The 13,837-nt window shown below is 42.3% G+C and overlaps 1 protein-coding gene across 3 annotated transcripts in view; it reads right to left on the bottom strand.

Moving 5' to 3' along the window:
• The window catches only part of LRRK1 (leucine rich repeat kinase 1), a 67,234-nt gene that overhangs the window by 28,265 nt on the left and 25,132 nt on the right, over window positions 1-13,837 (bottom strand). For all 3 annotated transcript variants that reach the window (XM_069985337.1, XM_069985344.1, XM_069985349.1), the window contains exons 5-15: window positions 12,863-13,042; window positions 10,832-10,977; window positions 7,773-7,999; window positions 7,567-7,691; window positions 5,424-5,587; window positions 5,152-5,289; window positions 4,375-4,487; window positions 4,216-4,292; window positions 4,011-4,140; window positions 3,096-3,208; window positions 2,807-3,021 (exon numbers count right to left, since the gene is read on the bottom strand). In XM_069985337.1, coding sequence (XP_069841438.1) covers window positions 2,807-3,021; window positions 3,096-3,208; window positions 4,011-4,140; window positions 4,216-4,292; window positions 4,375-4,487; window positions 5,152-5,289; window positions 5,424-5,587; window positions 7,567-7,691; window positions 7,773-7,999; window positions 10,832-10,977; window positions 12,863-13,042 — 1,628 coding nt within the window. The remainder of the gene's footprint in view (window positions 1-2,806; window positions 3,022-3,095; window positions 3,209-4,010; window positions 4,141-4,215; window positions 4,293-4,374; window positions 4,488-5,151; window positions 5,290-5,423; window positions 5,588-7,566; window positions 7,692-7,772; window positions 8,000-10,831; window positions 10,978-12,862; window positions 13,043-13,837) is intronic.

The following is a 13,837-nucleotide window of genomic DNA, read 5'->3' as shown; positions in this document are numbered from 1 at the left end:
AAATTAAACATATTGTAATGGAAACACTAAAACAGAGACAGGAATGCCGTGTGAACGCAGCCTTAGGGGTTTTCTGTTTTTTAGGGTTCCCCCCCCCATGAATAAAAATCCTGTTCTTTCCTTTGGGTAGCGAACAACCATCTGAGGGGAGGGGGACTGATGGCTGGGACCACTGCAATCTCTAGGACAGGGAACAGTGTCTCCCCTGAGAATTCCGCTCTATTCACTCTCTATGGGAGTCACCAAAGATATCCAAACTGTTCCCACAGAGAGTGCATGTATGACCGCTGCTCCATTCTCGGAGGAGGCTCCATATTACATAATTACATAGTTAATACAGTTGAAAAAAGACACATGTCCATCAAGTTCAACCAAGGAAGGGATGGATACAGGGAAGGGGGATATACAAGGAGAGGATGGATACAGGGAAGGTAGATATACAAGAAGGGGATGGATACAGGGAAGGGGGATATACGAGGGGGGGATGGATAAAGGGAAGGGAACAGATGATGATAGGTTCTATACATATTAGTTTATGTTATTTTGGTCTAAGAACTTGTCTTTCCTGTTTTGAAGCCCTCCACTGTTTTTGCTGTGACCAGATCCTGTGGTAGACTGTTTCACAGATTCACAGTTCTCACGGTAAAGAAGGCTTGTCGCCTCCGGAGATTGAACCTTTTTTTCTCCAGGCGGAGGCAGTGCCCTCTTGTCCTTTGAGGGGGTTTTACCTGGAACATCTTTTCCCCATATCTCTTGTAGGGGCCATTTATATATTTAAATAAATTAATCATATCTCCCCTTAAACGTCTCTTCTCCAGACTAAACAAATGTAATTCTTTTAATCTCTCCTCATAACTAAGATGCTCCATTCCCCTTATTAGTTTAGTTGCCCGTCTTTGTACCCTCTCCAGCTCTAGAATGTCCTTTTTATGAATCGGGTTCCAAAACTGGACGGCATACTCCAGATGGGGCCGCACCAAAGCTTTATAAAGCCGTAATATTATATCCCTGTCCCGAGAGTCCAGGCCTGTTTTAATGCATGACAATATCCTGCTGGCCTTAGAATTTTTTGGGGAGATTCTTTTTCTCAATTTTAAGGTTACAGGGGTTCCTAGCAGTCAGACAGTCACAATCGGATAATTATCCCCCATTCCTGAGCATAGGGTATACTATGTATTAACAGCCCTTTAAAAAATGACTATAGGCTGCATCTGGCCTAAATAAATAAGACATACAGTGGTGCCTTGGATTACGAGCATAATTCGTTCCGGGGCCGCGCTTGTAATCCGACTCACTTTTAAATCAAAGCAAATTTTCCCATAAGAAATCATAGAAATGCAGACAATTGGTTCCACACCCCAAAAATAATGATTTATTATTCTAAATAACACGTAAAAAATTAAACAAACATTTAAAAGCAGCTAATATGTCATATTATAAGTTACTGTACAGTAATGGAGAGGAATGGGAAACGCAAGGGCGGACAGAGACTGCAGGGTGTATGAAGGAATGATCAGGGCAGATGTGGGCACATACATGCAGCGCTCTCTGTCCGGGGAGAGAGGGGTTAACAGCTATGGAGAGATTATCCCATAGTCCTGTCCCCTGATGTAAGCCCCAGCCTGAAGTGGATCTGTTATGATTTGGAAGGTGAGGAAGACTTCCTGGGTCAGAGTACAGTGCTGTAGACCTCACTATGCAGACCATGCCCCTCTTCCACTCCCCCCTCCCACCCAGTACAGGAAGCTCCTAAACCAAAGCAATGCTCTTAAACCAAGTTACAATTTTGAAAAACTGTGAGCTCTTCTGGCAAAACGGTCTCAATCCAAGTTACTCTTAAACCAAGGTACCACTGTACTTAAAAAAACAAACAAAACCTTAGCCTTAAATCTACCGCTGTCTCCTCTAACATGTCCCCCTCAAGGCCTGCTGTGATCATGACATTACTTACATTGTTCCCATGACTCAGCAGCCAATAACTGGCCTCAGCGGTCTCGGAAAGCATGTAGGGCACGTGGCCACTGAGGACAGCCATTGCCTGCAGCATTACAAGAACAATGTACATGACATCATTGCAGCAAGCCCAGTGGGATCATCAGAGCAGGAGTGAAATAAGTGGTAAGTGAAGTTTTTGTTAGGCTGGTTCCAGCCAGTTTTCTAACAATCCCCTAAAACAGCCCTATTCCACCAACAGATCTGACGACAGATTATCTGCCAAACCCAGGAGTGGATGTGAAAAGAGGAGAAATCCAGTCTCTCCTTTATGACCTGTTCTCTGTCTATAGTCTGTTCCTGGGTTTGGCTTCAAATCTTTGGCAGATAATCTGCCGTCAGATCTGTTGTTATAAAACAAAACTGTAAAACTAATGATTAAAGTCTATTGTCTTAGATCATCAGTTACAATAGGAGAGATGCCAACAGATGGCAGTGAACCCACTAACAGATCAGCATAGGCTGAGGGATTATCCTTTCTTCACCTTTAACCCCCCCCCCCCCCCCCCCTCAGTGAGGTAAGGACATTCCTAACGGGAATCCCTAGGTTGCCAATCCTGGAATAATCATCATTAACTACGTCAATAGCTGAGGTGTACACAAGCTGGAGGATAGAGATGGAGACAAGATGATGTAAGCACAGGGCGGTCAAGAAAGAGAACTATAGACAGAAATAAAGCCAAGTCCTGAAAGACTAAGCCCAATAATCCTCTGCTTAGCAATGGTACCAACATTTCTATTGCTCAGGCACGGAAAAGGAGGATGTGCATTGCCCTTAATGTCTGCCATAAGAGACCAGGTGACAAATGGTTACCTTTGCCTTAGTCCCGGCAGGTTTCTGTAGCTCCCATCGGGTAGTTCTAATAGTACTTTCTCCTTGCATCTGCTGAGATACTTTCCCAGTTTGTAGAACCTCAAATAGGGTGGATTTTCCTTGGCGTGGGGGTCCAACAATGATCATCTTGACAAGTGGGCACCTCTCTGCTTTCCTCAGCTGAGCGCGCAGATATGCCAAGATGGTCACAGGTCCTTCACATAACAAACTGTGTAAGTATGCGTTCATACTGACTTTACCACCTAAAAGATAACAATAAACCACTTACCATCCTTCCTGATCTCTGCAGGTAGGTTAGTGATGTTTAGGTCTTCAAGGTCAAGCTGCCATAAAGATGCAAGCTGCCCAAGTTCAGGAGGAAGCTCTTTTATTCCGGGATTACTATATAAAGAGATAGGGAGTCACCAAGAGACACATATACTCTGTCATATAAATGTATTAGTACTGCATAGTCCACCATCCAAAGCATATGGTGGCCTCCTGACACCCCCCTGACAGCAGATGTAAGATGAGAGCAGTTGGGTATGTTGGATTTCACCAAACCCAAACAGGACATGTCATTAAAGGGAACCAATCACTTAAAAAATAGCTATAAATCTAGGGACATCTGCTGATAAATCACTCAGCACACTTTCTAGACATGTCCCTATATCCTCATCCCTGCAAAGGAAAACTTATAACCCTTACTTTTATAGATTGGCGCGCTGTATGGTAATCACCTCCAAGTAGTCACCTGGGCTGTGGGCTGTGGGAAGGAAGTCACATCCCCTGGGCGGTCAGGCAATGCAATCACGCCTCTCTGGGCGTGAGGGGCGTTATTCAAACTCCAGTGAAGCTGTGACGCCAACCAGAGGCGTGTTGTAGCGTCCAGCGGCGCGCCAATGTTCTCATCAAGCCACCCACAGCACAGAATGGGACTTGCTGTACTGCGCATGGGCAGCAAGATGACAACATCGGTGCGCCGCCGTATGCTATGGCATGCCTCTGGATGATGTCACAGCTTCACTGGAGTTTGACTAACACCCCTCACGCGTGATAACATCGCTGGGACGCCCAGGGGATGTGACTACCTTCCAACGGCCCACTGCCCAGATAACTACTTGGGAACGTTTGCTCTCTCTTTCTGCCATTCCTAGACAATTTCAAGGCTGCCAGTTTCACTGGACCCTATTTTATTACTTACTTCCCCAGGTAGAGCTCTGTAAGACTCTTCAGCTGGCACACTGACTGTGGAAAGGCATCTAGTTGGTTATCATTGAGGTATAAAACTTCTAGGGACTCTTTGAGACATGAAGGAAACTCCACAGAGAAACCTAGAATACAGAAACATAATACATGCAGCCATCCTATATCCGTATGTCAGTTATATCTTATGTCACTGTATGTACCTGGCTCAGTCCCTGTTCGTGTTCTGTATTTGGTAGAGAAAAATGGAACCCGCCTGGTCTTCGTTCCCTCCTCATTTCTGCAAAGTAAGTGAGTAAAGTTATATTAATGCCAATATAAAGCAGAATAGTATAGCTAGACTGTAACAAGACTTGACCAACCTTCCTAGCTGATTCCTCGATAGATCCAGACACTTAAGAAGCTTGCAGGTCCAGGTGTCAGGAGGCGGGAGGGACGTTAGCTGGTTTCCAGAAAGCTTCAAACACTGTAAAGCCTGGGGGAATCAACAGGCAGAAACTCAGGTGCAATACTGTTTTGCAGGTTATATACTGTGAATTGAGATAAAACCCTCGCCATTTCCAAAAAGAAATGCTGACAGAGTTAGTCATAATTCTAGATCTAGTGATTTTCCCTAATCTTTTGATTTTATTGTAAAACTACATACTTATATCGCCCTCTTGTGTTGATACTGGTGTACTACAAATGCAAAAGACTAGATGGAGAAAATGTAGTCAATGGCCCAGATTTATCCATCGGTGTGAAACAAAAACTGATAAATTTGCCCTTAACAACCAATCACAGTTCAGATTTCATATCCTAATGAGATTTGATAGAATAAAAGCTGAGCTGTGATAGGTTGCTATTTAGAAAAACAATGTGACAGTGATCCTGGAACTGTATGGAGCCGCATGCTGCTATAACCAGTATAACAAGAATGAATAATACATAAGAATCCACCTCTGCAGCTATAACAGATCCCAGCACTAACACAAATTTGCCCCCAAACGTTTAGTTGCCCAATTATTTTGTAGGGATCCCAGGGCGTTGATCTCCACCAATCTAATATGTATCACTGGATATAGGGGATAAATAGTCATTTTGGGAAATGCCCATTAATTACACAGTGCTAGAGAATACAAACCAGCGGGGAAAGTTACCTCCACCTGGAACAGGTCCCTGGGAACATCCCTCAGGGCATTGTCTGAAAAGTCTACTTCTAGCAGATGATTCCTCCAAAACACAGTCAGGTTATCAGGGATGATTTCAATACAATTTCTTGAAGCTTTGCAGTATTTCTGAAAAGGGGGAAACCAGTACACATTATATATTACATACAACATAGACAGGAAACAGAGGGAAAAATCACAAAAGCATGGTGTGACACAGTACAATATACTCTGATGCCATTGAGGCTTGAGATTTCCCTTACCAGCGGGCAGGCCCAGGGTTCCGGGAAGATCTTGAGCTTATTACCAGAGACATTCAAACTCCTTAAAGACTTCAGACAATGCAAGAAAGAGAAGGGGAGCTCCGGGAGCCTGTTGTCCGACACATCCAGATCCTGTAATCTCCGCAGACCTATCCAGTTGATTCCTATAGATGAAACATTTCTGTAGATGAGGAACTTATTCATACATCCATATACCATATATGTTAAATGTTTCCTGAAGCACAAACAATGCATGTACAATATGCAAAATAGTGTATTCAGTCATCAAGAGCAAATATGGGGAATTGTAGCTACAGCTTCTGGCAAAATGACCGACACCGTGACACAACCCTGTTGGACCACACTAAAGTCCCTGGAGCCGGTCGGCCACTGTTGGTGTCTGTGAAAGATTTGCCTTCATGTCAACTAGTACTTACACAGGATGCTTGTGTGATTTGTATTTTCCTTGGTGCTGACTTATTGGTTGCTTCTTATACTTTTATCGGAGAGCAGTCTGGCTGCGGCTTAAAGTCCGGCGAAATGTTTTATGACAGTATTGTATTGCCCTCCAAAAGTTATACAAATCAACAATATACACTTATTACGGGAAATGTTTATAAAGTGCTTTTTTTCCTGCACTTACTACTGCATCAAGGCTTCACTTCCTGGATAACATGGTGATGTCACTTCCTGGATAACATGGGGATGTCACTTCCTGGATAACATCGTAATGTCACTTCCTGGATAACATGGTGATGTCATGACCCGACTCCCAGAGCTGTGCGGGCTGTGGCTGCTGGAGAGGATGATGGCAGAGGGATGCTCACTGTCCCTCCAGTGCCCTGTGTCCCTCAGTGTCCCCTTGCCATCATCCTCTCCAGCAGCCACAGCCCGCACAGCTCTTGGAGTCTGGTTGTGACATCACCATGTTATCCCGGAAGTGACATTACCATGTTATCCAGGAATTGACATCACCATGTTATCCTGGAAGTGAAGCCTTGATGCAGTAGTAAGTGCAGGGAAAAAACACTTTATAAGCATTTCCCGTAATAAGTGTATATTGGTGATTTGTATAACTTTTGGAGGGCAATACAATACTGCCATAAAAAATTTCGCCGCACTTCTCCTTTACCCCTCCCCTCTCCAAAGGGCACACAGGGACACTCACTTTGCTGAATGTTCCTGTGTATGGGGGGGGCAGACAGGAGAGGTAACTGATGACTAAACTGGCCGCTGGGGTGTCCTGTAAAAGCCAGTGATTGGCTGAGTGGGCTGTCATTCCCAAGACAAACTCATCTCAGAACTAGTGGAGCTACAGTTTGTGGTGGACAATGGAGAGGCCACATTGAGATACCGGGGGAGCACAAAGAGGTAAGCATAATGTCTATTATGTTTAACAAAATTGCAGCAATACATTAATACTATTAAAATGCTGGATAACCCCTTTAAGCATAATTTAGCCATCTTCATAGCCTTATTTGGGGTGGGTGGGGGAGTCTGACAAATTGGCTTTAAAGACTATGGAGACCTTTGAATGCATGTTTTTATGATTGCGTAGTACTTATTATGAAACAAAAAAAAAGGTGTTTTTTAATGAAAATAAAAACACAGACACAGGTACTGAATGCTATTATTGATATCTATCCAGTATTATTAATATCTATCCAGTAGTGCCACTAGCTTGGTAAGCGGTCAGGGGGTGACAGAATCACTTTCAGTACTAACCCTGCATTTCTCTAATTCATACTGGAGTGACGAGAGCTCTCATCCATGCTCCATACTGTACACATACAGTTACTATATCCAAATAATATTTGTAGGTTCTGATGTCCCACATACTTTGTCATAGACTGCTTTTCAGTTAACAACTGGTTAATTGAAAAATAATGTACGCTTTGTCTTTTAGAAGAGGTTCATCAGCAGCTGCAGCACACGTTCTACACACCTCAGCTGCTGCACACCACCTTGTTGATGCAGATAAGGTTGTTTCCTATTAGCCATTGGTTATAATAGAGGCTACATTGCTCCATATAAAGTTACTAATATATAGTTGGATTTATTAATTAAGCTGCGTGATCTACTAATACGTATGAAAAATACAATTTATATAGGTGTAGGCTATAAAGGTATAGGAAGTCCATACCATCCTCTTTAAAGAGTTTCACCAAGTAGTTCTTGGAGGCACAGAGTTTCTGAAGCCGGCTCAGATGAAGGAACCCCGGAGGCAGACATGTCAGCTTGTTACTAGAAACATCAACTTCGAGCAATCTAAAGACAAGAGGGACATCGGGATGAGTCCCAAAGCCAATTGGAAAATGTGTCACATCCAAAATGCACTGACATACAGACCTTGAGCAGATGATTTCCTCTGAGCTTTGGACACCGGGTAGATCACATAACTGGTTGTCACTTAAATTCAACTTTTGTAAGTTGAGAAGCCCCCAAGGAACGACTGATGGAAGGGAAGCCAGGCAATTAGAAGAGATGTCCAGCTCTCTTATCTGGCAGGAAATATCTATGAACCAATCAAGATCTACCCAGGGCAGGCGAAGGCTGGACCACTTCACACAGACGCTCTGCAGAGAGACCACCAAGACATCAATAAAATACATTTAGCAGCTTTCCAAATCCCACCGAACAGAAATAATCACTACTGACTTTTATACCATCAATCAGTATATGACATGAGCTATATGTTGATCACAGATATGAGAAGGACAAGGACGTCAGATGTTCTGAGATCTGGTGTGGTATATTTATCGAGTTCTGCCTACATTATTACACAAAGACGGGTACTGTTTTCTCCAGGGACAAGAAGTTTTTTGTTTTGTTTTAAGAGGTTGTCTATAGACTGTATTAAGCCCCCCCTCCCCCCCAAAATAACAATAGAATAGAGAACCTCTCACAATGAGCCCCTCTTACTCTGAAGAAACCTGGCGTCCATGTAATAAATAGCTGGGCATTCATTTCATCATCTGCACAGAATAATACACTTGTATGGCCAGATGTGGCTTCCTCCCAGGAAATAACTGGGGTTACAGAAACTATACAGAACTGCTTGACCCCCATATACATCATCATCTAGTTCTTCATTTCAAAGCACTACAAACACCCTCTGCACTGTTCTGCAAGTAGAAATCCAGAAAATAGTCATGCCTGGTACCGAGGGCTCCTGTACTCTGTATAGAAACCTTCACTGTAATGTTCCTAATGGAGCACAAGTGTCAAACTCAGGCCCTCCAGCTGTTACAAAACTACAATTCCTATAATGCCTGGATAGTGAAAGCTTTAGCTGTGATTGTCCAGGCATGATGGGAATTGTAGTTTTGCAACAGCTAGAGGGCTTGAGTTTGACATCCCTGTCATGGAGTTAGGCATCTTTATCATATAAGGAAACTAGGCCGCATTCATACATAGTTAATTTGTTGCCGATTTTGAAAAGAAAAAAAAACAACTATTCTGCCCAAAATGTCCACACAAGTAAATGGGGATTTACAGAACCTTACACACTGCAGATACCAGAGAGCAGCTTAGGGCATGCTGCGGGTGTGAGGTAAAGTCCATGTAACGCACCCTACGAAGCTAATATATCTTTGAATTAAACACTTTAAACCATTGTGTAGTCTAAGAAGAAAATTTCTTTTGTCAATTTAAACATACTGTTCACAATGGGGATATTGATGCAGTCTATAAAAGACCCCAGTGTCCTAGTGCTTATAAATAATGACCATTATTACTGTCCTGTCTTGTTCATTTAGCTAGCTGTAACAGACACACACTGCTACCATGCCGGGAATCAGCACCACATTGCAAAATAGCATCTAGTCTCTACAGTAAAGATAATGGTTAACATTAAGGAAGTAAACGTACCGCACTGGCTCTGGGACTTTCCTCACTTTCAATGTAACATTACATTTTTGACAACCTGACTTGTATTTTTTTGTATTAGATTCCTGCTATGAAGATTTAAAGTGATTCTGCAAAGTTATATACATCATATTTACTGATAAAGAAACCCATCACTAGATATTCAGGCTGGGTTCACACTACGTATATTTCAGTCAGTATTGTGGTCCTCATATTGCAACCAAAACCAGGAGTGGATTAAAAACACAGAAAGGCTCTGTTCACACATTGGTGAAATTGAGTGGATGGCTGCCATATAATGATTTTGCTGTTATCTTAAAACAACGGCTGTTATATTGAAATAATGGCTGTTATTTACTGTTATATGGCGGCCATCCACTCAATTTCATCATTGTGTGAACAGAGCCTTTCTGTGTTTTTAATCCACTTCTGGTTTTGGTTGCAATATGAGGACCACAATACTGACTAAAATATATAGTGTGAACCCAGCCTAAAGATGTTCAAAAACTTTTGACATATTACACAGACATGACAAAGGTTTTGATCGTTTGGGGTCCAGGCATTTAGACCCCCCATTATTAAATAGAGCTGAGAGAGGCACTCGCCTAGGTGCTTCACTGCTTGGCTTGCTGCCTGTTTCACTGCAGGAGACAAGTTTCACTGTAAGTCCATAGAGCCCTTTTTCTGCAGAGAGACTGAGATTGCAGCAAGCCTCAAAGTGAAGTAGAGTGCTTGCCCTGCTCTATCTAATGATTGGTGAGGGTCTGAACACTTGGACCTTGATCCCTCAAAACTTTGACATGTCTGTGTGACGTCAAAAGTTTTTTTTTTGTTTTTGTTTTTAATAAATAAAACCTGAACGTGTGAACACATCCAAAAGATTAGACTAGAGTAGATTAGTGTTCACTACATGTAAATTGCTCATCAGGAGTCATCCTTGTGGTGCTTGTATAATGAAGAGTCGCAGTGTCCTGATTCTTTCTTGACTGACATCCAGCTGGGTGTTTGACAACAACACAACACAAGTACTGCCAAATGGGATGTCAATCATACTGTGACTCTTCACTACATTGGCACCCATGCATAAAACCCAGAACTGGAATCTTGGACTCAAATCCTCCCACCCACCAAAAACTGCCCCTATTTACAGAGGTTACTGACTGTGAGTGATCATAATTAGAGATGAGCAAACCTGGAGCATGCTCGAGTCCAACCGAACCCGATCGTTCGGCATTTGATTAGCGGTGGCTGTTGAAGTTGGATAAAGCCCTAAGGCTATGTGGAAATAATGGATATAGTCATTGGCTGTATCCATGTTTTCCAGACAACCTTAGAGCTTTATCCAAGTTCAGCAGCCCCTGCTAATCAAATGCCGATCGTTCGGGTTCGGATGGACTCGAACCCGAACCCGGTTCGCTCATCTCTAATCATAATCTAAGTGCAGCGCTGCAGAATATGTGGGTGCTAAATAAACAGTACAACAGGAAAAAAACTCACTCATCATGCATCAGTGATACTGGCTCTTACGCTCTAAAGCTTACCGGTAATGCCTGGTCCTTAGGCACAGACGGGTCACCAAGGCTTCTCTTCCTCAGAAGTTTTTTGGTCAATTCTGGGTTATCCATTAATATGTAAGAACAGAAACCAGCTCCGTTCTGTAGTAAGAACTCTGCAATGTCTTCATGTCCTAAAACAATCATCAAAATAATAAGGTCACCAGCAGCGCCAGTAACCTTCCTTCTCACAGGCGTGCACAATCGAAAAGGGAACAGAGGAAGCCTCATTTCTTTCCACAGAAGAGAAGCCACAACAAACCTGCAGGAAGCTGCCTGTAAAATGCATCAGACTCTTATGACTCTCATAAGGCTGTCTGGAAAACATGGATACAGCTATAAGCCATAGGCTGTATCCATGTTCTTCAGGACACCTTAGGGCTGCATCCGACTTCTTCAGCCACCGATATTCCAATGCCGCATGCTCAGGTTTGGATGGACCAGAGTGGGTTTGAGAATTGCTCATCTCTACTTATCAATTATTTACAGAATAGGTCATAAATGGATGAAAGGTGGAGGTTTGACTGCTAGGATTTCCACTGATCGCAAAGATCTTGACCCCAGGTGCCCCAGGTTTAATGAAGTGGTGGTTAAGTATACATGTATGATATGCATGAATGGACAGGTAGTGTGAATACTTGGTCACTATTTTATTTAAACAGGGGCACTGGGGACCCTCATTCTTGTAATAAATGGGGGCCCCAGCAATCATCAGACACTGGTCACCTACCCAGAGTATAGATGATAAGTTGTAGGGTAACCTCTTTAAAAGGGGTAGTGTGGCGGTAAGCAATTATTCACTAAATAACACACATTACAAAGTCGGTCGGAGCGGGGGTTAACACGAATCAGGTGAGAATAAAGCACTACACTTCCGGGGGTGGCGTGGGTGGGGGGGAAACAAGGGGAAAGGGGCCATTCACTAACATAACATACATTACAAAGTTGTATAACTTTGTAATGTGTGTTATTTAGTGAATAATTGCTTACCGCTGCACTACCCCTTTAACACAAAGTGGTGCGGCGTGAGGTTGCACTGTGTGGATATATATATATAAAAAAAAAAAACTGTTATGGACTAGAAATTAGAGATGAGCGTGGCTTTGTCCGAACCAGAGTGTGCGGCATTCGATTACCGGCCCCTGAAGAAGTTGGATGCAGCCCTAGGGCTCCCTAGAGTTACATACAACTTCTCCAGCCACTTGTAATCAAATAGTGTTTGGACGAACCCAAGCATGCTTGAGTTTCACTCATCTCTACTAGAAATATTGCTACCACCAGGCGCCTGATAAATGACAGCAGCCTTGTATATTGTGAAGGAACGTGTAGGGACAGTAAACTTTGTTTGAGTAAAGCGATAGAGAAGATAGGGCCCTATCTCTACAAAACCTCTACAAGATCGTTGTCCATGGCTGGGTTCACACAGCGCTTTTGCTGTTCGTTTAATGGAAAAAAATTGATGCATATGTGTGCATCCGTTTTGATCCATTTTTCCATTTACTTTGATAAAAAAAAAAGATTAAAAAAAGGATCAAAAAGCATTGTTTTTCTGTTTTAATCGTACACAAAAAATTAGTTGGCCATGTTATTGTGTATGATAAAAAAGGTGCGTTTTGATGTATTTTTTTTTTATAATGGAAGTCAATGGAAAAATGCATGCACACAAATAAATCTGTTTTTTTTCCACTAAAATGACAGCAAGCTCAGCCTTAGGAACTATAAAAGACTGTGAATAAAATAGTGTCATAGAATCAATAGATTCATCAATGAAGGAAGCAGCGCTGCAAACATGAAAGCCCCCTCCCTCCTTTGGCCCTGCCCAGTGCCAAACCTCTTCGGGCACCTATATAGTTTGCGAAGGGTGTATTTTATTTATTGGATCATAAATTAAATAAAGTATCAATAAAAGTCGTTTTAGTGTTTCCTGTTCCAAGATACAGTGACCTATGACCTGTAGTGATTAACAAACTATTTTATGCAATATAACAGCAGAAGAGCTAAGGATCTGTATATTACTACCTGCCATACAGGTGGCATAAAGAGGCAACTTGCGGAGAACTGGGAATTCATTATTTCTTGTTGCATAACAGTCAGGGTCAGCGTGATATGTGAGGATGAGGAGTTTCACTAGGCTAAGATGTCCCTGTTCACAGCAGGTGACCAGAATCCAGTTCAAGAGGGGCTTATGGCTGGATGCATCTGGAAAGAAAGAAAATAAATACCATGATAAGGTCCATATACACTTAAGACCATCTCTTCATCGCCATTCAATTTAGTTCAAAATATTTGGTTACCGTCCAAGTAATTCTCATCCAGGAAGCTCAGAGCTGCTGCTGCTGTTTGCAGAACTTTAAGGTTACTGGTGAGATTATTTCACTGAATAACAAATTTCAGTTCAATATTTCAAGTCAGTTTATTTTAATTTTACAGCAGAGCGATGATTGCGTAAGGCTGGGTTCACACCTGCTCTGTATTCACTTGTTCCTTCATCACTCATGCGTCCTTTTAAATTCAACATTGTTGGCTACATATCACCTGTTTACACGGGGCGATGTGTAGCTGATAACAATAATTTAAATGGCCGCACAAGAAATGTGATCAGCCGACAAACAAGCCCTTTCCCATTTGTTGGTTGGTAACTGGCCCTTCCACACAAGCAGATTACTAGTGATGCTTATTCAGCTGATAAACTATGCTGATGTTCTAGTAAAAATTCCAACTATTTAGTCTCTACAGCTCCTATGCAGACTTATGTGTTGCCATGGTAACACTATGTAGTCTGATCCTGCGGCTACTCTCCATTTTTTCTCTCCCCTACTTCCTGATAAGCTGCATTCAGTATATTAGCAAAAAGTAGACATAAGGTGGAAAATATTACTGTAGGATTAGACTACACAGAAGTTTTTTTTATTGTAGCGCAATAAAGTAAAATATTAACTTTTTTTTATTATTTCAACTGCGCTGGAGCAATAAAAAAAACATAGTAAAGTGTGC

Source organism: Dendropsophus ebraccatus, chromosome 1 (genome assembly GCF_027789765.1).
Source record: "Dendropsophus ebraccatus isolate aDenEbr1 chromosome 1, aDenEbr1.pat, whole genome shotgun sequence".
Taxonomy (NCBI): Eukaryota; Metazoa; Chordata; class Amphibia; order Anura; family Hylidae; genus Dendropsophus; species Dendropsophus ebraccatus.
The sequence above is the reverse complement of the archived record's forward strand: the minus strand, read 5'-3'. Positions and strand labels throughout refer to the sequence as shown.